This window comes from the organism of the source record quoted next, unplaced genomic scaffold, assembly GCF_019419815.1.
Source record: "Pyrus x bretschneideri cultivar Hongxiangsu unplaced genomic scaffold, Pyrus_bretschneideri_v1 Contig1, whole genome shotgun sequence".
NCBI lineage: Eukaryota > Viridiplantae > Streptophyta > Magnoliopsida > Rosales > Rosaceae > Pyrus > Pyrus x bretschneideri.
The window spans coordinates 14,840,743-14,867,879 of NW_025999390.1; the positions used below are offsets into that span (position 1 = coordinate 14,840,743).

A 27,137-nucleotide genomic window follows, 5' to 3' on the forward strand; every position below is an offset into this window, starting at 1 on the left:
TTCGTCTGATCACGATGCTGGTGATCAGATCATTGGGAAAGGAATCGGAACTAGCACAGCGGTGGACAACAGCAAGGGCAGATGGAAAATGATTCTAGGGATGAGATTGGATTCTTTTTAATTTTAATTATATATACTTTTTGCCTTCAAATCTCACAAAATCCATAACTTATTGAAATTCTCCAAAATCTTAATTTTTGAATATATTTAGATTTGGATAGATTTTAAAATCTTTTAATTGATTACATCTAGATTTGAATGGATTCTAAAATTCTTTAAAATCTTTTAATTGACTATATTAGAATTTTAAAATCTTTTAAAATCCTTTCAAATCCGAGTTTGAGTACATGAGCTGCAATTCTAGGTCTATCCAATTAGTACCCTTTTCCTTGAATTCGAGAATCTTTTATCTATTGACGTATTTTAGGGGGAAGTGGAAAAGAGATGAACCACAGTCTATCAGTAATCAATTATCTTTAGGTCTGCGCTAGCATATCCTCCCAAAATTCAACTCACTAAATAAATATAACTTTTTCGGCAAGTTCCACAACAGGACGGCATTTAAAATGGGGCACTTGATCGATCAAGAAGAAACTTGTACCCAACAACCCAATTGAGCGATTAGTCAAACGAGACTGCTCCACAAACACTATATATTTACTCACACCTCCAAAACCCAATTCATAGATAAAAAAAACTATCAAACACTTGAAAATAAAAAATGAAATTGCAAACCCTTATCATTTTGTCCCTAAGTTTGCTGCTAGGGATCTCAGCAGAGCAATGTGGGCGTCAAGCTGGTGGTGCCGTGTGCCCAAATGGGCTGTGTTGTAGCCAGTTTGGGTGGTGTGGCACTACATCTGACTACTGCACAACCGGTTGCCAGAGTCAGTGTAGCTCAACCCCTAAACCTACTCCAACCCCAACCCCAAGTGGTGGTGGTGGTGACGTCAGCAGCCTCATTAGCTCGTCTGTTTTCGACCAAATGCTTAAGTATCGAAACGATGGGAGATGCCCTAGTAATGGTTTTTACAAGTATGACGCTTTCATTACTGCTGCTCGGTCCTTTAATGGGTTTGGCACAACTGGGGATGTTGCTACTCGCAAAAAGGAGCTGGTTGCTTTTTTGGCTCAAACCTCTCATGAGACTACTGGTCAGTACTAAACTAACGGTTATGTTTGTTTGTTTTGTTTGTTTAGTTTTCTGTGTTTAAATTGTCATAAAATCATAAAACTAGTTTAGTAATGGTTGTCTCAAGTTGGCTAAATCAATGTACTTCCTTATATATCCTCAAGTTCAAACTTTTTCTTTCATAATTTAAAAGAATTCGGGCTATTTGTTAAAAAAAATTGAACCCATCATTTGGATGGTTATAAAAAAACAGCGCTCATATTATAGAACTTTACTATACATTATTTTTGTGCTTAATCATCATGTTAATTATGTAGGAGGATGGGCAAGTGCACCAGATGGTCCTTATGCATGGGGATATTGCTTTGTCAATGAGCAAAACCAGGATGTCTATTGTACACCGTCCAACCAATATCCATGTGCTGCCGGCAAGAAATATTATGGCAGAGGACCCATCCAACTCACCCAGTAAGTCTCTCTTAACTTTTATCATCAAGGCATTCGCCAACTTACTTGTCCCAAAAAAAAAAAAAAAAAAAAAAAAAAAAAAAAAGGCGCCAACTTGGTAGTGGGTCAAGAAAAGTATTTGGGTGTAATAGTAAAAGGAAGCTTTTAAGGAAGTAGCTCACACCCCATCGAATTTTAATAATTTGAATTATTTATTTTTTAAGTTGCATCTCATAGATTATCTTTGCAAAATATTATTCAAATCGAAAATATTTGATGCATCTAATTGAGTTCAAAGAAATTAACGAACATTATATTCCAAGAAAATTAGTGAAATTTTATTGTGATAATTAAATTGACAAATAGTTTCAGATTGAATTGAATTTTTCCAAGCATGATCTATGAATTAAGATTTACAAAATAAACGGTTCGAATCGTTGAAATTCGATGTGATGTAAGTCCGACAACTAAACCCCATTTTGTTAAAAAATGAGGATCCTTTCTCTTAAAGGGTTTGATGGTAAAATCACCATGTGGTGTTTCTAATATACGTTTTTTATTTCTATTTATTTTAAAAAATATATTATGACCTATGAATCAAGATTTACAAAATAGACGGTTCGGATCGTTGAAATTCGATGTGGTGTGAGTCCCACAATTAATCCTCATTTTGTTGAAAAAATGATGATCCTTTCTCTTAAAGGGTTTGATGGTAAAATCACTATGTGGTGTTTCTAATTTACGTTTTTTATTTCTATTTATTTTTTAAAAAAATTATTATGATTAAGAGAAGGAGAGGGTTCAAAATTATTATAAGAATTTTGGGAAGGAAAGGTTTTCGAACTCTGACTATATTGGTGGAAATCAAACACCCATCCACTAGAAGAGGACAATAAATTTATGTTTTAGTGTCGCAAATTGATGTTTGCACGCCAATTTTTCTGTTTTCAAATTTTAAATTAAATAAATTAAATGAGAAAATAGTAAAAACACAATACTACAATGTCAAATAAATAAGTGTGGAAAGAAGAAAAGTGGGCGTAAAAAGTTATCTTTCAAGGCACTTGTGTTAATCTCCAATTCTCTTTGTGAGGATCCTAACGATCCGTGCATTGTGTACATTAAAAACAAGCAGTACCTTACGAAAATTGATCGCATCATATATAATGAACAGACACAATTCACTAATTCTCAATATTCTCAAAAAAAAAAAAATCCGGAGAAAATTGGATAACAAAGATCAATATAACACCACGTGCCAGTTACTAGATTTATTTCTTGGCTCTGGTCTGTTGACTAGCTGATGGGAGATTGACTTGCTTTTTGACTTCTTGACTTTTCTAGCAACTACAACTATGGTCAAGCGGGGCAAGCAATCGGAAAGGATCTGATAAACAACCCGGACCTAGTGGCCACAGACCCGGTTGTATCATTCAGGACAGCTATATGGTTTTGGATGACTCCACAGGGAAACAAGCCATCAAGCCATGATGTAATCACTGGTAGGTGGAGCCCATCTAGTGCAGACACATCGGCAGGTCGGGTTCCTGGGTATGGAGTGATCACCAACATCATCAATGGAGGGCTTGAATGCGGCAAAGGTCAGGATGCTAGGGTTGCTAGTCGGATCGGGTTCTACAGAAGGTACTGTGAGATACTGCAAGTGAGCCCAGGAGACAATTTGGATTGTTATAATCAAAGGCCTTTTGCCTAAAAAAAATAAGGGTAAAAGCAATGTTTAGCCTAGGAGATACTGTCATAAAGACAATAATCTTGTCCTATGTACCAAATAAAATGCAATAATCCTATGTAATTGGAAATTTATCGCCTACGCTATAAGTTACTTATTAATTTTAATTGTGATATAAGGCGAGAGAATCGAACACGAGAATTAGTTGTTGCAACGGTGAATCACTCTTATGGTACTAGTCTACTAAGAAATCACCTTTCTATAAAGTTATGGGCTATTATCCATCCAATCTTGGGAAACTTTAATACTATGTTAGCTTATGACGGTCTAAATTGAAACTTTTAACAATTTTAACTTCTAAATTGGAAGACGCTTTTCCAAGGCTCGAGTAGAGATGGTTTCTACCCTTTTTCCAGTGTTTCATCATGCAATAAAGGACTCTTTGCATTCATAGGTGCTAGGGTGTCCAATCATGTTTGGCACTCTAGATTAGGTCATCCATCATCTCATGTTTTGAATTCTTCAATTTCCAAGAATAAATTACCTGTTAATGGTGTTGTAACTGGTGACTTTTGTCACTCATGTCCCCTCGTCAAAAGTCATAAGCTACCCTTCAATTTGTCTAGTTCTAGGTCAACTTTTCCTTTACAATTAATTCATTTGGAATGTATGGACTTCGCCTTTCGTTTCAATCAACGGATTTAAGTATTATGTAGTGATTATTCATGACTTTACTAGATACTTCATGGTTGTATCCATTAAAACTAAAATCAGATTTTTTTCTTTTACCTTTGTCAATTTTAAAAATTTAGTTGAAAATATGTTTAGCACCATAATCAAATCCTTTCAAACAGATGGTGGTGGACAATATATTAATAACAATTTCAAAACCTTTTTGACTCATCTTGGTATATATCATCGTTTCACATATGCCCACCATTCCAAACAAAATAGTGTTTCAGAACCTAAACATTGTTATATTGTTGAAACCGATCTTACTCTTCTTGCTCACGCATCCCCACCCACTTCCTTTTCGGATGATGCTTTTCATACTACAAATTATTTAATCAATCATTTACCCATTAAGATCTTGAACGATGAGTCATCATTTCAAAAACTCTTTCTCCATAGTATAATATTCTTAAAGTATTTGGTTATGCATGTTTTCTATATCTTAAGCCATACAACTCCAATAAATTACAGTTTCGTTCTACACGTTGTGTCTTGTTGGACCTCTCATTAAATCAACCAGGTTACAGGTGTCTAAACTTGTCTACAGGTAGCGTCTTCTTGTCACGTCATGTTGTCTTTGATGAAATTACTTTTCCCTGTACAGAAACCAACTATACTTAGATTTCTTCTTCCACCTTACTTACCTAACACCATAATTAATATTGAACCCCACATGCCCACTTTCCCTCCCATTCCCACGACATCACCTACACCTACTTTTTCCATCCCTAATGCTACCCCACGTCCTACTCCTACCCCTCCTTCTGCCAACCTCATCTCTACTCTATCAATCCCTCCTGACACCCCACTTCCCACTTCAACCGTCCCCTCTGCCAACCCCACTCCCTTCTTCTTATCAGTTCGAGTCAATAATCCACCTTTAGAACATCTTCAGCGTTGGAGTCATTTCTTCAGGTTATACATTATTCAATCCATCTAATGAACAGTAATTATCATTAATAAACAGTAATAATCCTGATAATAAGTAATAAAATATTAATATTTTTTTTATTTATAAAATAATACAAAATAATTTTAATTGTAATATCGGATAAGATTTTTAATCGTTCTCGTTGCGCCTCGTGTCATTATTCGAAATATTATTAAATAATACAAAAAAATTCAGAATTTTTTTTGAATTTTTTACAAATTTTTTTTAAATTTTTATTCAATTAATTAATCTCTGCCGTTGGATATAAAAAAAATTTGAATTCCAACACTCCAGATTGTGCCACGTGTCACAACGGTAACTTTTCTTAATTTTAAAACTATTTTTTCTTTTATTTTTTATTTGTAAAGCATATTAATATCCACCGTTGATCTCAGATCCAACGATGGATATTAAATAAGACTTTTTTTTTTTTTTACTATTGAGATCGAACGATCCAAATTAAATATTCGTAGAGATTGAACGGACCGTGGGAAGCCATGTGGCTTCCCAACAGTAATTGAAAAAGCAAATTTTTTTTTTCTAATTTTGTATCGGCTACGCGCCCCCACGCACGAGTGGGGTGCACGCGCCTGACACAAAAAAAATTAAATAAGGCCTGACGCCAGGCTGACGTCAGCGCTGGCGTCACAAGGCCTCAGGCTCTCGGCCTGGCAATTCTCCATGGGCCCGAAGCTCGGGTCTCCACCTTCACTTAGGTTTGCCCACGCTGGAGCCGGTCCACGGGGCCTCGGGCCCCTTTTCTCTCCCCCATCCCCCGAGCAACTGCCCACGCTAGGCTTGCTCTTAGATCCACTAGTTTCTCTCCACCCTATGAATGCAAGTAAATCCACTGTTACCTCTTCGTCTCAGAGGCCCACTTTACCTACACATCCCATGGTTACTCGAGCCAAGGAGGGGATTCGCAAACCTATTCCCATATATGCATTTATTGCCCATACAACTAATGATGTGGTTGAGCCTACTTGTTTTACACAGGCTAAAAAATATGCAGAATGGAGACAGGCTATGGCAGACGAGTTTAATGCTCTTCAGCGAACCGGTACATGGTCATTGGTTCCATTTCAATCAACCATGAACGTTCTTCCGAATAAATGGGTGTACAAAATTAAGCGGCATTCTGATGGTTCCATACAACGATTTAAAGCACGTCTTGTGGCAAATGGTTTTCATCAACAAGCCGAAATTGACTACAGTGAAATTTTTAGCCCCGTTGTCACATATGCCACTATCACATTACTTCTTTCCATTGCCCTGCACTACAACTGGCCCATTCGCCAACTTGACGCCCAAAATGCCTTTTTACATGGTTCTTTGACGGAGGAAGTGTATATGCGCCAGCCCTCTGACTTTGTTGATCCTCAGTACCCTTCACATGTTTGTCGTTTGCATAAATCTTTATATGGTTTGAAGCAGGCTCCTCGTGCCTGGTTTCACTGTTTTTCTCAACATTTTGAACACTTGGGCTTTCAGGCATCTCTGGCAAATTCCTCATTGTTTACCTTTTTCCATGGCACCACAATAATTTATTTGCTTATTTATGTTGATGATATCCTGGTTATGGGCAACAGTTCATGTCACATCAACCAACTTATTGCTCAACTCAGCCATATGTTTCAATGAAAGATCTTGGCCATTTACATTATTTGCTCAACTCAGCCATATAGTCCGCATTATATGGTTCCCGCTCAACTACTCCAAAACAGAGTTTGGATAACACACGATGTCTTCAACAGATTGAGAAGAATCACAATCCTCCTTCAACATGACTCTATCATCACCGGGTATCTTAGCTTTCTGTTTTGTATTTTTGTAATTTGAATTCCATTGTAATCTTGATAACAGATACACTGTAATCTTGTAAAGCCTATATAATGAAGTACATAATTCACTCATAATTAATTGAGTTAAGCTTATGCAATTAGTCATTTCAACCCTAGCTTGAATTCTTTCACTGGCATCCCCTAACCAACGTTTCTCAGTATGAAAAACCAGTCCCTTATCCGACACACTCCATAGGAATCCATCGAATTCCTCATTCCTATGCCATAACCCCTAATTTTCACGACCCCCAAATTTATTGCCCATCTTCGTCATACGAACGGAATCCGTGGGTTTCCGATACCGAGAACAATCAGGTCTCTCCTTAAGAGCTTGACCTGGGTCTAGATTCGACGGTCCACACATCTTCGAAGGAGGCAAAGAGGCAGCTGATGTACTGAAGAAAATGAAGGAGAAGGGTGTGGAGCCCGATCTTGTTACGTATTATACTTTGATTTTTGGGTTATCGAAATGTGGGCGGATTATGGAGGCTAACAAGTATTTGGGTATCATGGTCGAACCGTGTCATTTCCCGGATGCGGTGACATACACTTCATTGATGAACGGAATGTGTCGAAAAGGGGATGTCTTGGCGGCAATGGAGTTGTTAGAGTAGAACCTGTTGCACATTGATGCTTACATTTACTCCAAATCTAATCATGATGGTTTTCTCTACTTGTGCTATGTGCAATCCGGCTAGATATGCTCTTCTCAAAATAAGGTTAGACATGTGAATTGTGAATTCTGATTTTTCTTTGATTGTTATTATGCAAGTAAGGCTGTTATTCTGGCCGGCCAGTTTCGTTGGCTGTTGTAGGTTGTTTGAGTTGTCAACAGTCGTCGTTGATGAAGCAAGAAGGCTACATCTAGCACACTAACACTATCGATTTTAACTGCACCAGGTCAAATGACTCTTCTGATGAACCGCAACAATGACAAGATCCCCAATTGGAAGGCCCTGGACACGAAGCCACGAGAAGTTTCATATGTCTAGCCATAGGCTGTAAGATCTGTAGTAGATTTCGTGATGCTGCAAAGAATTACAATTTACAGGAGCAGTTTGAGTAACCAGTGGAGCCAGAGTAAATGACCGGCATTAATAATCCCCGGAAGCTCAATTCCACCACTTTGTATTCACTTCCAGACAAACATTTTACCCCTTGACAGATATCCTCCAACAAAATAACCATGGTCGCAGACAAACCTCTCCCCCGAATTTTGCATCAGACACTATCTGCTATTTGTTGTTGAAGAGCTACTCCTGTGGAGCTGTAATTGTCTGCTACTATCCATACAAGTACAAAAATCCCCCTTTTCGTGATTGGGTGGCTGTACAAAATAATAGCTTATACAAATTAGTCAAAAAGGGCTCTAAGAAAGGTTATCCAGATGACAGGACCATGTCTACTCTTTTGCGATCTTGTATTACTTTGAATTTTATGAAAAGCAATAGAATAAGCCCCCAAATTGTACTTGCCTGTTCGGATTTGCGTTAACAATTGAGAACAATTGAGTGGGATATCATGACTCTTAATATTTTCTAGTTCTCTAATCCTCGTTTCTGGATAGTACATCATATTATGAACCAATTAATCTGATACGAGACAATACAACACGTTAACGAGTTGGATTGTTATTTGGTCATCTGTTAAGAACTTATTATGGTGATGGATTTGACACGACACAATCTGTTAAAATAATATGTATGACACGAAAACGACAAATACAACCAGTTTATCAGGTCAAGGTACATGATACATCTCCTTCAACTTGTTACCACAACTGAACCCTATAACTATACTCCGTTGTTTATTTATTTTTTAATCAGAATAAATTTCATTAGATAGAATTCAAAATTACATCAACATTTGTCAACAAAACAATAAGATCAATACAATCTAGAGGCACAAGCTGTACAAACAACTAAACAACTCACATTACCAGAAGTAAGCTTTATCTCATGTCAAACTCACACCGCAAAACTACCAAAACGTAAAACAACCTACAAGCTTAAATCACAAGAAATACAACTTCATGAAGCGTACTCGCCATCCAACCAAGAAATCAGTGTGTGACACTGGGGATTTGGGGAAAACATGGTCTCCAGATATCCAACTGGGCCTTTTTTTAATATTTTACTTTTTGATAGGACGATATTCTAAATTACTCTAAGTTGCAAGAGAGAGATGAATTATTTTGACCAACTAACCTAACTCACATTTACTTATGATGTTATTTATTCAGTGAACAAAATTATGCATAATTAGGCAAAGGCAGAAAAGGGTTCCCTAAAAAATGCAACAAAGAGTGTAGCATTACTCTGTGTCTTTGATTTAGGGTCTGCTAGGTTTGTGTCCTGCCAGCAAGGTTATACAAAACATGTGATACAAGGCATTTTTAACTCCTGAGGTTTAGGCTCTTTTGTGACACTAATTGCCAACAGCCGGCCGCCCCTCTTCGACCCAAAAATTATATTATACCTGTGTACTAAAACTCAACACGAAAACAGCGTTCATTAACAGTGAACGGGCGAAAATGCGCTCCAATTCTTTTGTATTTTGATATTTTTCCTCTGTTTGTACAGTGAAATGATGAACTTGATCCTGCTATCCACGCGTCCGTGTGCTTCTACATGATGTTGACGCGTTGGTCTGCTCTTAGAAATTCTGGATTCTTCCTTCCTTCCATTTCGATCTCTCTCACAGACCCTTCTGTTGCTAAAGCTTGCCTTCCCTCGTTCTCCGATCTCGACTCCTCTCTCTCACTTTCCTGCTGAAAAAAACCAACCCAATAGAAATTTCTCCAGTTCTTTCTCTTAAAAACAAGAAGTCACTACTGCAAAACTCCAAAAAGAAAAAAAAAAAGAATTCGAATAGCCATTTGCTTTTCCTTGGATTTGGGTTTTGCTTCGATTCCTACACTGTCCAAAACTTTGCCTCCCGGTGTGGATCAATCTAGGGTTTTGTCTAAGCTGCAATCGCACCTCTGTCCTCCGCCGTCCGTCACTGTAAGTCCTTTTTCTTTTTCCAGAATTTTCAATCCTTTTATGTTTCATTTTCTGAAATCTGCATGTTTCTGTGCATATATATATATATATATATATATATATATGTATGTATGTGTATATATTGTTAAATATGGGACTGTCAAATTGCACTTATTTAGTGGTTAGAGTGTAAGTAATGTTCTTATGGGTATGTGTTTGTTAGTTTTAATTTAAAAAGGGTAGTCAAACTCGGATTTGAGAGGATTTTAAAAAATTTTAAAATCCTAGTATAGTCAATTAAAAGATTTTAATTGACTACACTAGATTTTGCGTAGTACTGGTTTGTTTACCAGTGTGTGAAAGTACGATCTCTGGTGCATTTTTTGCATTTCTTGACGTCTCTGATTTCAATTTTTTTCCGTTGTTTGGGTTGGCTTTGTGATGCGGTTTGATTTTTGGTTTCAGGAAAAGTTACCAATACGATCTCAAGGTTTTCTGGTGATTTTTCTGCTTTTCTGGTTGTATGTTGTTTGATTTTTTTTTTTTTTTTTTTTTTCGTGCTTTGAGTTTGCCTTTCTGATCTGCTTTCATATTTGGTTTCAGCAAAAAAAGTTGTTCGAATTTTGGCCTTTCTGTCTGCAACCTTGCAAGCTGTTTGTGCTCAAGGTATATAACTTTCTTTTTGTTTTCGTGTTGGATCTTTCTCCGATGATGGTTTGTTTGATTGGTCAAAAAATGAAAGAAATAATTATGAAATTTAAACTGAATTATGCTTCATTTATTAGGCACTTATATGGTTATGCATGTGTTCTCTACCTCCTCCTCTGACTCTTTTTTCTTTTTCTTCTTCATCTCTTTGTGCAACTTCCAAATATGGTGGAATCGGTGGAGCTTCCCACTCGCCTAGGCATCTTTCCTTTCTGAAACAAGGACCTTCGACCCTGCGCCATCTTCGAATTCACTGCACTTCACCCGGCAGGTACCTTTGAGCCTTAAAATTTGTCTTTTGATTGATTGTTTTTTCTGTTTTAATCCTGAGATAACTTTGTATGTACTTTAACCGGTAGCTGTTTTAGCTCAGCACAAACTTTATAGCTCTGCAATTACTCCACTTGCTTGGAAATTATGTTCCTTTTATGCTATTTGTTGCCCAACTGTGTCGTTTACTTTTTGCTGCAAAAAATTTGCATATTTTGTTCTTCAATTTTGCCAGAGTTAATTCAAATGCCAACTTTTCTTTTTCCTTTTTCTAGGTAATTGATCGATATGCGGTTTGTAAGATGGATTTTTCTAACTGGTGGATTATCGAATTGATAAAATTGGGGAATTCCAAAAAGATTGGGATAAAGAGTTCGCACCGTGTTTACAAGATCAACAGCTGATTCGCACCGTGTTTACAAGATCAACAGCTGATACAGCCCCATACTTTTTTCTTAAATCCAGAAAAAGCCGCTCTGCCACTCGAGGCTGCATAACATGTAGTACAGAAGAAGTCAGATGGGGATAGATTGCAGAAGAAAGAATCTTAGAATTTAAAAACAAATCACCAACTCGCAGATTCCTCAAGTCGCACAATTTCGAACTTGGGCTTATACGTTAAGTCAACAATTTGGTCCCAAAGCAACGGAATTGACCCCCCTAACCTGCAGATAAAAGCATTAAAGATGCTGTAAACCATTTAGGACAATTAATCAGGGAAAATAGAAAGGAAAATTTTATTTAAACACATTTAACCTCTTTCTACACCTGACCTAAATTTTAAATATTAGTTGTCTTTGCATAATTATTATTAAGTACAAAATGAAATTAATAAAAAAAATCAAATTTATCAATAGATCCAAATACTATAATTAAACCTTAGCATCACTTTTTGTTTATCCTACGTTCATTCCAACTAAAACCTTAAGACTGCATTTGTTTGGCTTCCTTAACTCTCAATGGATTAGATTGGACTATAGTCTAGTGTTTGTTAGATATTGGGCTATGTTTGATGAGACTAAAGGGGACTCGTGTGGACTAATAGGCTTGCTAGAAGTTCTTAGCGAGAGCCCTTGAAAAGGAGGGGACTAGCTAAGACCGTCTTCCTTCTCTGCTCTCTTTCGTCTCTTCCTCCTCTAACTAGACCTATATAACTGCACCACCTTCGACCGTCGTGGGCATAGATTGCTGCAGATGGTCTTCGTTCTAACCCAAATCATGGGATCTTTGTGAACCCAGTGGTAGGTGAGGAACACGACGGCCGTTGAAACCCAAATCACGGAATCATTGTGAACCTAGTGGTGGGTGACGACGATGAAGGAATGTCGAAGGCCAAAACACCGGCGCCCACGACGGCGACGAAAACGGCAAAGGTCTTGGATTTGGACAACAGTGGCTTGGGATCGTCGGCGATAAAGATGTGGTAAGCAACCTGAGACACCAAATTGTGGAATTTAAAATTGTTGAGAGTTGATTTCGATTTGATCTGTAATTGTAGGGAGTTGGTTTTGATCTTGATATGCAATTGTAGAAAGTTGGTTTTGATTTGATCTCAAAGCATGGAATTGGGTTTCGAATAAGAGGAAGAGTTTTCAGGAAAAAAAAAAGATTAAAAAATGAGAGAATTAAGAATAAAATATTAATAGAGATATAGTTAAATTAATATAATATTAGAATTTATTAATTATCATACTTGTTAGTCAGACACTACACTAAACACTTCACTAAGTTAGTCCAGTTTAGTCTAGTTTAAGCAAGTCCAACTTAGTCCTTGAAGCTAGTCTAATCTGAGATAGTCTGGTGCAACAAATGCACCCTAATAGCTCTGATAGAGAAAAACAAGCTTTTCTATTGATGAATGGTGATTTTGAAGTTTTTAATCCTCCAACTAAGGTATAACTCGATTTATGGATATTTTGTTTGTTTGCTTCTTCTTTGGATTAAATTTCATATTTTTTATAATATATTGTATTTATTTCTCTATGTCGTCTGTATGTGCCCCAAACACTAGTGCAAGGACTTTTGATTAGTACTGCAAAGACATAAAACTTGATTCTTGGTGCAAATAAAGATTGCTCAACTTTAACCACGAACTAGCGGGTGGCATGTCTTGCACCTTTTTTATTCGAAATAGCTCCAATTTGTTTATTTGTTTATTAACATGGTAGCAAAACACACAGCCCTATGTTACTTCAAAGTTTCTTAAAAAATTTATGAAAATGCTCGATTTAAAAAAGGCTGAAATGGAGCTTGCATAACATTCTTTTGGCAAATTGGAGTCTATGGAATGATCTCTTGGATCCCAAGTCCATGGATGGGTTGTGGTAGCAAAAAGAAAAAGGGCAGCCATGAAAATGTTAGTACTGTACGGCAGATGCAATTAGAGGGGCAAAGGGCGCCTCTTTGAAAAAAAATGCTTGCATGTGATGTTTTGTGCATGCACACACTCATCAGACATACATCCATTTTCTGTTTGGTAGTCATACAAATTTAATTCTTGGATTGCTGGTTTTTGTTTCTTCATTCATATGTGGTTTACTGAGCTAGTGTGTGAATTTTGCAAATCTAACCATTGCAAGAAATTATTCTCCAGACGTGAGTTTGACCCCATTAAAACTAGACCTGTTATAATGGGTTGTATGCATTGTTGTTTGATGCTCTAACCCTTTACCGATTGTCATTTGATTGTCTTGACCTTTTTCCAATTGCATTTCAGGTGAAGAACTTTGACAGAATCACTAGGAATTGCAAATTCAGCCGTGTCAAATCTTTTGTTGTCCATGCCTACAACTTTTGTTATAAAGAGAATGGGTGTAAATATAATTTTACATTTTGAATTGGGTTTGAGAGGGTAGTTTAGGTAATAAATTTGGGTTTAAAGAGATATTAATTTTTTAATAAAAAACAATATGGGTGAAGAGAGTAAGTTGGGTGTAGAAAGAGATTAAATAAATTCAAATAAAACTTTCCAAATAGAAATAAAACCATGTGATCAAAAAGTCCATATCTTAATTACATATGCATAGTTATACAATTTTACCTGGACAAATGATGTAGTAAACCCATTCAAGTGCATAATCTGCTCAGTTTCGACAAAGTTCGCTACGTACCCATCAGAATCAGCTCCTCTTCTCCACATCCGCGCGCCTTCCAAGAAAAGAAAATTATTATTGGCTAGAGTAACAAAAACATAAGTCCTATTTCCGATGCATATAGCACCCCTAACTGTTAGAGCCGGTCCAGAGATTTTTTGAGGCTCAGGACAATGCCAAAAATAGTGCCTTAACTTTATATAAGAAAATTATGTATTTTCATATATAAGACATCGATAAAATTATACTTAGAAAAACATTTCAAACTAAATAATTTAAAAACACAGAAAGACTAATTTATTTTGTATTGAGATAAAGAAACCAAAAAACTCCGGGCTTACAAGTAGATAGATGATGAGTTTTGTTTTCCATCTGAACTTTGAAAGTGTTTTTGTATATATCATGAGGTGTTTTTTCTTATTTACTAACCTTGTCAATATGAGGCTAAAAAAACAATGATGTTTTTGAGTCTTTCATTGATATGTATTAGTAATGAATGGGCACTAAATTAAACCTTTTGATGATACGTCATATGATTTTCAAATTTGCTCTAAAAATTTGGTCTACGTATTACTCTTTGTTGAATATTAGACTTGAATTGAAATGAATATTTAAAAATAACAACCCACATAGCTACTAGCTAGTAACTAAAAATAATTTAACAACCAAACAAAAATTTGTAAAAATTAAAAAGACTAAACATGCACATAGCATTTCGAACTTAAGACCTCTCGTTAATTTTAAACAATAAAATTCATTGCTTCTAATTAAACTTCTTGATCCTTTAACCAAATTTTATAAATTTATACTCTTATGAAAAGAAATTTGCAAAAATTGAAAAGTAAATAAGCACATGTGGTGTTTTGAACCCAAGACCTTCTCATTATTTTCAAATGACAAAACCACCACTTCTAGTTAAATTTCTGTGTCATTTAGTTAAATTTCTGTGTCATTGAACCAAATTTTATAAATTTATACTCTTATGAAAACATACATAAATATACCGTCTTAATAATTTTGGTGTTCCCAATTTTTTTGGGCCTTGAACGGTCATCCTGCCCGCATTGGGCCTGGGCCGGCCCTGCTAACTGCATAAGATATTATAACCTCTACATTCCCAAATTTAGCATGAATATAATTCTGCTGGAAATGCATATACAATTCACATAGATGCACACCAGAAATCAGTGGACCTTTTACTTCCTACTACACTGAACAGATGCAACATCCATTCAACCATCCTATTTCAGCGTTACCTATTGAAATGAAGGGTAGTTGGTCCACAGCTCAAACACTTCTACGATCAAGCAAACATAATTTTTTTTTTAAATAGGCAAATCATTAGTTCGCCTCATAGGTGGTACAGTACTAACGTCACCATCTATTATTCGTTTATCTGCAAGTGTATGCTAACTGTAATTACAGAGCATGGCAATAAATAAACGACTGAAAAAGCACAAAGATTTGAATACCATTTCGCCTAGTGCATCTCCTAGCAATCAGAGTAACATCAATAATATCTTTGCCAATGGCTGCTTGAAAGTGATGAAAGCGTGATGATCAATTAAGGAGAACCTCTCAATGACAAAACAGTTTATAAATCCAACACCAACACACACAAATGAAATTAAACAATACACAAGTACGAAATGTATGCCTGTGTGCAGGCACGCAAGCACACATGGGAAACGGCAATAAACTGAAAGGAAGAACGAATTAAGGATATTCCCTTGAACAATAGGAAGTAGGTATGGATCAAGCTGCAGTCAAAGACCATATAAATGCTCAGAAGTTAGTAAATGGGAATTAAGTTCATCAGAAAATGGAAAAGATAAAACTAAAAAGTTAGCAAAGACCCAACCTCGTTATCTATCATCCCTTCCATCATATAATTGTTCCAAAGAAATCTAGGCTCTGCCTGTGGAAAAGCATTTGAAGACATGAGATTGAAACCATGAAGATAAGACATAAAACACGGATATTTGAATTTAAACATAACTTTGGGAACAAGCAAATATAGTAAACAATTTCAGTCTTAAATTGTCAAGCCACTTCAAATTAAAACAATAATAAAAGTAAGTTACCACAGAGTCAGGGAATAACTGTCTCCAAAGTGGAAGCAATTTAGATTCATCGCCCAAATCATGCAATCGCTGCGCGCTGCAATTACACAATTTTTTTTTATAATAATGAATAGCACAAGTTTGCCTCAAATATTAAATGAAACCTTCTTCTTCTTGTTTCTCATGGTGACTTGGGTAGGGGGACAAATGAATACAGATAACACTTCACCTCAGTGTTAAATTGGTCTCATATGAGAAATAAAGACCAGGAGTCTTCTCTGCTATATTTAGCAGCCCAGAAAACTCAAGTCTCCATCTTTTTCTGCCAAAAAGGTACAACGATATAGTATTCATGTCAGTAGCCACTCCTCGATTAAGGAAAAGATTAAAAGAGAACAGAATCAATAAGCAATCATATAAGGGAGACCAAAGAAGGGGTGAAGGGTAGAGCAACAAAGGATTCACCTGTTCGGCAGGGGAATTCTTCAAAGAATGGTCACAGGGAAAAACCTTCAAGGATGAAACTTTAAAGATGGAATGACCCAAGTAAGAACCGACATGTTCACGGTCAGTTATAACCATCAAATATGACCCTGAAACATAATGAATTAACAACATCAACAAATTGGAAAAGCTGCCAGCGCCAGAAAGAATCATACAATTTCTCATATAATTAAAACGTATTAGAGTGTATTAGTATCCTACAACGCTTCTTTTTATACATGATTTTGCAATTATAGCAGAACTGGTAAATCTACTGTTAGAGTTTTATGAAGAAACAGAGCACAAATAAAAAAAAGGAATCAATTAGGTTTTGATTTCTACTCAGAAAACTTGAAGAAAATGAAGATACGAAGAAGATGAAGAGTTCTCTTTCTTTTCTCTGATTCTATTCAGCTATGACTGAATTGATAAAACTTCAAAACATAGAGTGGGGAGAGAGATATAGCCGTTTGAAGGCGCACTCACACACCCACCACACACACACACTCACGTGCTCATCACATGCTCACCTATAAGTGAGTTGTAATACCATGAGACACACATCTAGCCTATTAGCTTTGATTTAATCTGAGCCTTACATTTTAAACTAAGAGCAACAACTTTGAATTACAAAGGAAAACAAAACACTTTAATCAGAAGGCAGCTGCAAAGCTTAAACATCAACACTCTCCTCTAAGTTGGCAGCTGATTTGACTCCTAGCATCTCTCTGAAATAATTGAACTTCTCCTTTGGTAGTGCCTTAGTCAGGATATCTGCCATTTGTTCTTCAGATTTGCAGTAAACAAGCTCAATCTCATTCTCTTGTATTGCATCCTTGATGAAATGAAATTTTCTGCTGATGTGTCTTGTTTTCTGATGAAACACAGGATTCTTGGCAATAGCTATTGCTGAAGTGTTATCGCACATTAGCACAGTAGGTTCAACCTGTTCTTCCCCAAAATCTTCCAAAACAAATCTTAACCATTTGGCCTGAGATGTTGCTTCAACAGCACTTACATATTCGGCTTCTGCAGTGGATAATGCCACTATGTTTTGTTTGACTGATGCCCAAGAGAACACACCCGAGCCAAGATTGAAAGCATAACCTGATGTGCTTTTCATGTCATCAATACTCCCAGCCCAGTCACTGTCACAATATCCAATAAGAAGTGTTGACTTTCCTTTTACATATTCAATGCCAAAGTCCACAGTACCTTGAATGTATCTCAGTACTCTTCTTGTTGTTCCCATATGCTTCTTAGTTGGATCATGCATGAATCTTGCCAAGAGACTAGTACCAAACATTATATCTGGTCTAGTGGCAGTAAGATAGAGAAGACTTCCCACCAATTTCCTATACTCAGACTCATTTGCAGCTTCACTTCCATCATTCTTGCACAACCTTTCATTTGCTACAAGTGGTGTTCCCATAGATTTACAACCTTGTAGTCCAAATTTCTCCAGCAACTTCATTGCATATTTCTTCTGATGTATGAAAATGCTTTTCTTGGTTTGAACAACTCCCATACCAAGAAAATGGTGTAGCAATCCCAAATCAGTCATCTCATAGTGCTGCATCATATCATTTTTAAATTTGTCAAGCATTGTGTCACTACTTCCAGTGTACACAATATCATCAACATACACAGAAACTATGAGAATCCCTGAGTTTTCAACCTTAGTATATAAAGTGGCTTCATTAGGGCTTCTTTTAAAACCAGCCTTGGTGAAGTAAGAATCAATTTCATCATACCAAGCTCTTGGAGCTTGTTTAAGGCCATATAATGCCTTATTTAACTTATACACTTTATCCTCCTTGCCTTGTATGACAAATCCTTGAGGTTGATCAACATAGACTTCCTCCTTGAGTACACCATTAAGGACTGCAAATTTTACATCCAACTGAAATAGCTGCCATTCTTTTTGAGCTGCAAGTGCTATCAAAGTCCTTATGGTGTCAAGCCTAGCAACTGGTGCAAAGGTCTCATTGAAGTCAATTCCTGGCTTCTGTGAATAACCTTTTGCAACCAGTCTAGCTTTGTTTTTCTGAATGCTTCCATCAAGATTCAGTTTTGTTTTGTATACCCACTTCACACCTATCACAGGTTTGCTAGATGGTCTATCTACCAGCATCCATGTATTATTCCTTTCAATCATGTCTAGCTCAGCTTGCATAGCTTTCATCCAAGACAAATCTAGAGTAGCCTCTTCATAATTCTCGGGTTCCATAATGCAAACATTACACTGTGCAATGACTTCATTCAAGGATCTCCATTTCTTTGGAGTAAAATCATAGCTCTGTGATAGATCAATCTTTGAGCTTGAATCATCAGCATTAGAACTCAAACCATCTTGTGAAATATCAAGAATGACGTCAAGGAGTACAATTTCATCTTGAACTTTTGACCCTTGAGTTAGTTCAGATTCTGCCATATCAGTAGTAATTGATACATTGGACTGTTTTCCAGAGCTGTCATTCCAATCCCATCTAGCACTTTCATCAAATACTACATCTCTAGACAATATAATTTTATTAGTGATAGGATCAAATAACCTGTATCCTTTCTCACTGGTTCCATACCCCACAAAAACACATTTGTGATTGTTGCACTCAAGTGTGTGTCTTAGATTCATGGGAACATGAACATAGCATACTGACCCAAAAATCTTCAAGTGTGCAATTCCAAGTTTTCTTCCACTATAGGATTCAAAAGGAGTCATCTTATCCAAAGCCCTAGTAGGACACCTGTTGAGGAGATATACTGCAGTGTGCACAGCTTCTGCCCAAAACTAGTATGGCATGCCTTTTTCATGTAGCATAGTTTTTGTCATTTCCACCACAATTCTATTCTTTCTTTCTGACACACCGTTCTGTTGTGGTGTATATGACATGGTTAGTTGCCTTTGAATACCAGAAACATTGCAATAGTCACTGAATTCATAAGACATGAACTCACCACCTCTATCACTTCTTAGATACTTGATCTTGTATCCACACTGCAATTCTGTCATTGCTTTGAACCTTTTGAAATACTCCAATGCCTCAGATTTGTACCTTAGAAAATAGACCCATGTCATTCTAGTACAGTCATCAGTGAACAGAATGAAGTACTTGTTTCCAGCATTTGAAGCAATTTGCATTGGACCACAAATATCTGTATGTACCAATTCAAGTGGAAATTTAGCTCTCCAAGTAGATTCTCTTGGAAATTCATCTCTATGTTGCTTGCCAAGCATACATCCTTCACAAACATTCTTGGAATTTTCCAAATGAGGTAGTCCAAGAACCATTTCTTGCTCCCTGAGTTGCAGCAAACTCCTTGTGTTTAAATGACCTAGCCTCTTGTGCCAAATCTGGGTACAATGGGATACACTAGCTTTTAATGCTAGTGGTGTGACAGGCATCATAGTTAAGGGAAAGCACCTGTTGCTAGTCATTTGAACCTTAGCAACCAGTCCATTCAAGTTCCACCTATCAAAGATACAAACTGCATTACCAACAAATAGTAGATAGTAACCATGTTCCAACATTTGCCCCACACTTAGGAGATTTTCTTCCAAACCAGGCACTAGCATTACTTCTTGTATGTGCTTTCTTCCCATCTTAGATTCAATGACTAGTGTACCTATTCCTGCTACACTCACAACTTCACCAGTTCCCATTTTTACTTTTGCATTCAGATTTCTACTCACATTCACCAGCAAGCTTTCATTTCCTGTCATGTGGTTGCTACAACCACTGTCAATATACCAAGTATTATTGACCTTCACCTGAGACACAGAATTGCAAGCAAAGAATAAGGTTCCCATATCATCAACCTGATTTGCATAGTTGGCCTTCTGCACCATTTTGTTCCCATTACAGTTTCTGGTTTCATGACCAAATTTATTGCAATTTGCGCATTTAGGTTTTCCTTCAAACCAACACTTTCCATAGTGCAGTTTATCACAATGTTTGCAAGCTGTTTTGTTCGAATCATGAGAATTATTCTGCTTAAAGATAAGGTTGGGCTTATTATCCCACTTTTTCCCTTTGTTCTTCCAACTTTTCCCTGACTTTTGAGTACCAGAGAACCCATTAAGTTTTTGAAACTTAGACCCAACATTTAGACTAGCAAATGCCTTTTCAGTAGAGTGATCAACATGCATGTCAAGCCTTTGTTCATAACCCTTCAGAGAGGCAACCACTTCTTGGATTTCAAGGGTTTCAATATCCTTTGAATGTTCAATCACAGCACAGATAGAGTCATAACTTCTAGGCAAGCTTATAAGTAATTTTTGAGCAACCATCTCCCTAGATAGTTCTTCACCATAACCTGTCATTTGATTCATGATGTCAAACAGTTTAGTAAGGTATGCAGATAAGGATTCATCATCTCTCATCCTAGTATACTCAAATTCTTTGCGTAAACCTTGCAATTTCACATTTCTAACCTATTTATCACCTTTGAATTCTTGCTGTAGGATATCCCAAGCTCCTTTGGAGGTCTCTTCATTAGAAATCCTGGGAAAAATCTGATCAATCATAGCTCCTTGGATCAACCCAAGAGCTTTAGCATCCTTCATTATGATCTCCGCAACGTTTGTTGAAATTTCAGTAACTGCATCCTTCTCCTTCTTTTCATCAGCTATCACAACCACAGTAGATGATTATGGGATAGTGAACCCAGTCTCTACAAGCTCCCACAGTCCATGAGACCTGTGAATGGTTCGCATTCTGATATTCCAGAATTCATAGTTCTCGCCATTGAAAATGGGAGTGCGAAGTTCAGAACTCATTGACCCAGCCATATTAGACTCAGATCTTCGATTTTGGAGATTTAAGAAACGCGATTCTTCAGCGATGAAGCTCAAAGAAAGCGATTCACTGAAGAACCCAGAAATCACAGATTCACGCCCAGATTAAAGCGATGAACCAGGCTCTGAGGCCATGTTAGAGTTTTATGAAGAAACAGAGCACAAATAAAAAAAAGGAATCAATAAGGTTTTGATTTCTACTCAGAAAACTTGAAGAAAATGAAGATACGAAGAAGATGAAGAGTTCTCTTTCTTTTCTCTGATTCTATTCAGCTATGACTGAATTGATAAAACTACAAAACATAGAGTGGGGAGAGAGATATAGCCGTTTGAAGGCGCACTCACACACCCACCACACACACACACTCACGTGCTCATCACATGCTCACCTATAAGTGAGTTGTAATACCATGAGACACACATCTAGCCTATTAGCTTTGATTTAATCTAAGCCTTGCATTTTAAACTAAGAGCAACAACTTTGAATTACAAAGGAAAACAAAACACTTTAATCAGAAGGCAGCTGCAAAGCTTAAGCATCAACATCTACGGCCTAGCATCAGATTTCGCATTATGAAATGCATCAATTCGTGTATGCTGTAAGATACAATAAGAGTCACGACACGGATCTCAGATTGGGGCGTATTAAGCATCACAAACCAAATATTCCTAATCACAAAGATATGAAACATGAAAATTTGATTGGTTTGAATAAGGCAATGTTACCTGCCAAAAGCTTCAGCATCCCAACCACACCAAAAATAGTTCGAAGTTCGAATCTTAGGAACCGTAACAGAGCTGGAATCTGGAAGCTTTTCTGCAAAACCGGAAGCCACAAATACACAAACAGTCAAATGTCAGTAAAATCTGTAGCATTTAACCCAGAAGAATTCAAGATTGTTACTTTTACACACAGAAAACCTACCAATGAGCTGCATAGAGCCATCCACCCTACTGATTGCCAAAGAGGAACCCTGAGAGCCATCAGTGGGCTCGATCACATACTGATCCGGAAACTCCCACAGCCTCAATCGTGTGTACAGCTTCTGCCCAGAGTCTGCCTTCTCCATCATATTACTTGGGTAAAAATCCAAGTCACTGAAAAATTAACCGATCACAAACAGAACCCAACATTTAAATTTCCATGAATTTCAATTCTTTTTCCCAGAACAGCATTAAAATTCGCCAAATGGAGAACCCAGTATTTCAAATTTCATAAAGTTCAAAACTTTATTCCAAAAAGTAAGGAATGATCAATACATGAACACTGGCCAGCATTGCAATTTGGTAAAGAATTACCTTTTCAAGGGTCATCAAGTGAAAGCGGCGTGGTAAAAGTTAAAGAGTACAAATTGAGATCCAAATCTCTCTCAAAATTCTTGTGAGAAATGGAAAATCAAAGAGCAAAGCCAGAGCTTTTTTAGGTTGGTCTGATATTTTGACAAAGTAAAAGAAAGAAGGGTTTGTGAAGGTAAGGCCGTGTTTTGCCTGCGTGTCTCATAAGACGCATACACCGGTAACGGACTCTCTCTCTACTTTCTCTTCCAAAGCTTTAACGATATTTTGGGCGGAAACTACCAACTGTTTTTGCCCAAGAAATTAATCAGAAAACAAGAATATTAATAAAACATGAAACGAAAACGAACGTGGTAGATGGTGATTGGGCCATCCTCTAGTACTTGAGGCCCAGGAGACCCAATCTCTTGCGATTATTTGTATGTGTGCGGCCATTCGGATTATCAATGGTCGCGCATTAAGTTTATGATAATAGAATTGAAAGCAATTATATTAACACGTGTTGATAGAAAGGTTATTTAAAATTTATACATTAAATGAGTGTAGAAAATTTAAACTCGGACTCACATACGTGGTTGTTCGTTGAAGTTGGATTTGCAACTATTTGCTCAACTTGAACGGTTCTAATGCCAATTATTTTCTTTGTTATATACCATTTTATTTCCCTTCTTTGTTATAATTTTATTTAACAGTTAATACAAGATTCAAATGAAAATCAGCCCAATAATGTCACATGCATATTTTTAACAAAACATGGAAAAACAACATAATATATCAACAAGGATTCGAACTTCCTTTTCTAACACATGAATTGAACTTTCTTGGTTATCATTTAGGGTTACTTAAACACACTATATCTGAATCTCGTACTTCCACCGGCCTAGACCCTATCTCCTGCCATTAATCAGCAGACTGCGCGCACTGTCTTACTAAGGGCATATATATACATTCTAATCTTATGATCCGAATTTGCAAACAACAAAATTACCAGCAGATTATGTGATTCTATATGTATCTAATAAAAAAAAATCAAAACAAAACAAATAATAAAGGAAATAGAGAAGTAATTAAGAAGCTTATAACATAAATTGAGAGTAATACTCATACTGTTATTCATACGTCCTACCAATCTACACCAATTAACAGAAGCGGGGATTTAAAGTCACTCATGAAACTACTCAAACATACTAAAATTACAGAGAATAAACTAGAATAAATTGCGCACTTATTAACGTACAACTACACTCATTGTATATGAACTACAGTTTTACGTATGATCCATGCCAAATGCGCATAATTGCATACTTCTACTGTAATTGATCTTTTAGGTCATAGCACCACCACCACCGTCACCACCGTTCCTGTTGTCATCAGTAACATCATCATCATCATCACCCGGCGGGGGCATGTTTAGGTCAATTCCACCACGGCCTTCATTGTCCTCCTCCATATCCCTAGCCTCGCGCACATTTGCAGCATTACTTGCTTCCCCTACACAACATAAAAATTGTTAACATAAACCAAGAATATCATCAATGATACAAAGCAAACTAAAAAAGTATTTAATAATTTAATTTCATTGCGCATGCATTGCGTTTAAATTTCATGCAGTACTAGACTTGATAGAGATTATTTAGGGCCAACTAATTACCTTGTTGCTGTCCTTGGGGTGGGAAGGCGCCCCTATAGCGACGCTCCGGGTGGCTACGCTGATGCCCAAATAATGCTTTCCATGAACTGAAATCCGATCGATTGCACACGGGGCAAGTCGGGGTCACTCCTTCAGGGGCATTGACCTTAGCTTTACGCTTGCCCAGCTGGCCACCCACGGCCATGCTCCCCGCTGCGGCAAGTCCTCCTCCTAAAGAGATTTCAAACCTCACCGGAGTGAAGCTACTCCCACCAATTTGAGAGATGTTTCCCGCTGCAGGAGAGGACCCTCTTCCTAAAGAAGAGGGTGATCCTTTCCCGCTAGGAGGATATTTTGATCCCCTGCTAGGAGTACTCCGGCCACCAGAGGGTGAGCCCCTTCTTGGTGTTGATGTCCCCCTACTAGGAGAGGGAAATCCACGGCCTGAAGATCCTTTGTTGGGCCCAGGAGGAGTCACAGATAACCCTCCGGTAGCAAACCCTCCTCCAACATTGAATTGGCCAGTGGTAAGATGAGTACGAACAGGAGGAGTTCCAGAGGACCTTACGAACCCCCCATCCCCTCCTCCTGCATTAACTTGACCAGTGCTATGAGGAGGAGTCGGAGTAGGAGTCGGAGCATGAGTGCTTGGTGGAGCAGTAGGAGCAGCCCCAGTAACGTTGGAACTAACGTTCTCGTTACGGGGTTGCTCTCCCTCAGCGGAGGAGCCCTGGTTAGTGGTGGTGGTGGTGTCCTTGGAGTTAGTCATATTCATATTACCCTCTTGGGAGCGATAAAACACTGCGTCCGAACAGCGAAGTGTTCATGAAGACCTGACAGTTTATATAAAGGGCTCTTCCACACAAAGTTGGATGAGTTCATGTACACATGCTTCTCCTTAGTCTCCATGAGTCTGACTCGGACAATAAACAAATAATTAAATAAAGTATGAGAGTAGTCCAGATAAGGACGAAAGCATAATGCAGTCATACGTAGTTGGTGATCTCTAAACACTCTTTGCTCTTAAAAAATAGGGGTTTTTTGAAATAGGTCTAAAGTAACTAAAAATTGGATCTATTTCAAAAATCAAAAGTCACTAAAAATTGGACATATTTCAAAAGGTAGTCTATAAAATTGGACCTATGTACAACTGTTTCTGAGAAATACAAATATATCCATTTCCTTCGTCTTCAAGCTTTCATTTTCTTCAATCCCTCCATGGATGTTATGATTTCAAATAGTGTCGCAAATTGATGATTGCACGCCAATTTTTCTGTTTTCAAAATTTAAATTAAATAAATTAAATGAGAAAATAGTAAAAACACAATACTACAATATCAAATAAATAAGTGTGGAAAGAAGAAAAGTGAGCGTAAAAAGTCATCTTTCAAGGCACTTGTGTTAATCTCCGGATCCTCTTTGTAAGGATTTCAGCGATCCGTGTATTGTGTACATTCATTGTATATCATGCGGTCAGAAATAATTTTAAATTTTTTTATTTAAAATTGAACGCAAATGGTACCTTTCGAAAACTGATTGCATCATATATAATAAATAGATATAATTCATCAATTCTCAAGATCCTCACAAAAAAATTCGGAGAAAATATCGTTGGATAACAAAAATGAAATATAACACAACGTGCCAGTTACTAGATTTATTTCTTGGCTCCGGTCTGTTGACTAGATGATGGGAGATTGACTTGCTTTTTGACTTGTTGAGTTTTCTAGCAACTACAACTATGGTCAAGCGGGCCAAGCAATCGGAAAGGATCTGATAAACAACCCGGATCTAGTGGCCACAGACCCGGTTGTATCATTCAGGACAGCTCTATGGTTTTGGATGACTCCACAGGGAAACAAGCCATCAAGCCATGATGTAATCACTGGTAGGTGGAGCCCATCTAGTGCAGACACATCAGCGGGTCGGGTTCCTGGGTATGTAGTGATCACCAACATCATCAATGGAGGGCTTGAATGCGGCAAAGGTCAGGATGCTAGGGTTGCTAGTCGGATCGGGTTCTACAGAAGGTACTGTGAGATATTGCAAGTGAGCCCAGGAGACAATTTGGATTGTTATAATCAAAGGCCTTTTGCCTGAAAAAAATAAGGGTAAAAGCAATGTTTAGCCTAGGAGATACTGTCATAAAGACAATAATCCTATCCTATCCTATGTACCAAATAAAATGCAATAATCCTATGTAATTGGAAATTTATCGTCTACGCTATAAGTTATAACTTATTAATTTTAATTACGATATAAGGGCGAGAGAATCGAACACGAGAATTAGTTGTTGCAATGGTGAATCACTCGTATGCTACTAGTCTACTAAGAAATCACCATTCTATAAAGTTATGGGCTATTATCCATCCCATCTTGGGAAACTTTAGTACTATGTTAGCTTATTACGGTCTAAATTGAAATTTTTGTTAGTACTTTATCAAAAAATCCAAGTGCGCCTCCTCACATGCGAAGTTAAAATTGTTATTGTCAAGTTTCAACAATTGCCTTAACTCAGGAGTTGAAACATGTGAGGATGGTTGTTTGCTGACTACACATGTTATGGGCTTATGAGTTAATTCAAGTAATTTTCATTTTTCACACTTTCTTTTTAGCTTTTCATACATTTTTTATTTATTTATGATTATCAGATTGAATAAATCAAAATGAATTAATGATCAAGTTAAACAAGAGTATATACAAAGCTAAAACATCGACTCAAAAAAAAAAAAAAAAAGCTAAAGCATAAAAATCAGTCTATTATTGTTTGTATTGACGATTGTAAGTGATAGCTATTATGTTCGATTTTCGTCAAAAACAAATTTGAATCACATTATTACTAACTTAGTGTGAGGTTTAGCCCACCCTCTTTCTCCTAGTGTAAATCGTTTGTTTCCGGAAAAAATAAAGGGGGCGTATATCCATGCCCACCCAAGGAAACGTGGAACATGCTTTTGTCCCTCAATACGTAGGCTTTTCACTTCGGCCCATCCAAAAAACCCGAGAACAATAACGAACCTACCCACAACCATGATCCGTC

At 37.2% G+C, this 27,137-nt stretch overlaps 1 protein-coding gene, 1 long non-coding RNA gene and 1 pseudogene across 3 annotated transcripts; 2 read left to right on the top strand and 1 right to left on the bottom strand.

Moving 5' to 3' along the window:
- Positions 1–663: 663 nt before the first annotated feature.
- LOC103929599 (endochitinase) lies at positions 664–26,351 on the top strand. 2 transcript variants are annotated; one of them, XM_048588283.1, is made up of 3 exons: positions 664–1,154; positions 1,450–1,600; positions 25,828–26,351. In XM_048588283.1, exons 1-3 carry the CDS (start codon positions 722–724, stop codon positions 26,195–26,197), a joined length of 954 nt encoding a protein of 317 aa, XP_048444240.1. In that variant the 5' UTR covers positions 664–721; the 3' UTR covers positions 26,198–26,351. The 2 variants fall into 2 exon arrangements, with proteins under 2 accessions (XP_048444240.1, XP_009337094.2); XM_009338819.3 differs by lacking the exon at positions 25,828–26,351 and adding an exon at positions 2,924–3,410 and having other exon boundaries at positions 672–1,154.
- LOC125479203 lies at positions 9,354–13,587 on the top strand. Its single transcript, XR_007259882.1, has 5 exons — positions 9,354–9,778; positions 10,223–10,255; positions 10,361–10,736; positions 11,011–12,158; positions 13,452–13,587. It is a non-coding gene; the product is annotated as an uncharacterized LOC125479203 (long non-coding RNA).
- Positions 13,713–22,751, bottom strand: LOC125479199 (annotated as a pseudogene).
- Positions 26,352–27,137: the final 786 nt, after the last annotated feature.

Bases quoted from the DNA above. Each gene is read 5' to 3' on its own strand.
- LOC103929599 (XM_048588283.1), top strand. From the start codon at position 722: ATGAAATTGCAAACCCTTATCATTTTGTCCCTAAGTTTGCTGCTAGGG. The intron at 1,155-1,449 runs GTCAGTACTAAA...TTAATTATGTAG, and splicing joins AACCTCTCATGAGACTACTG to GAGGATGGGCAAGTGCACCA. The intron at 1,601-25,827 runs GTAAGTCTCTCT...TGAGTTTTCTAG, and splicing joins GGACCCATCCAACTCACCCA to CAACTACAACTATGGTCAAG.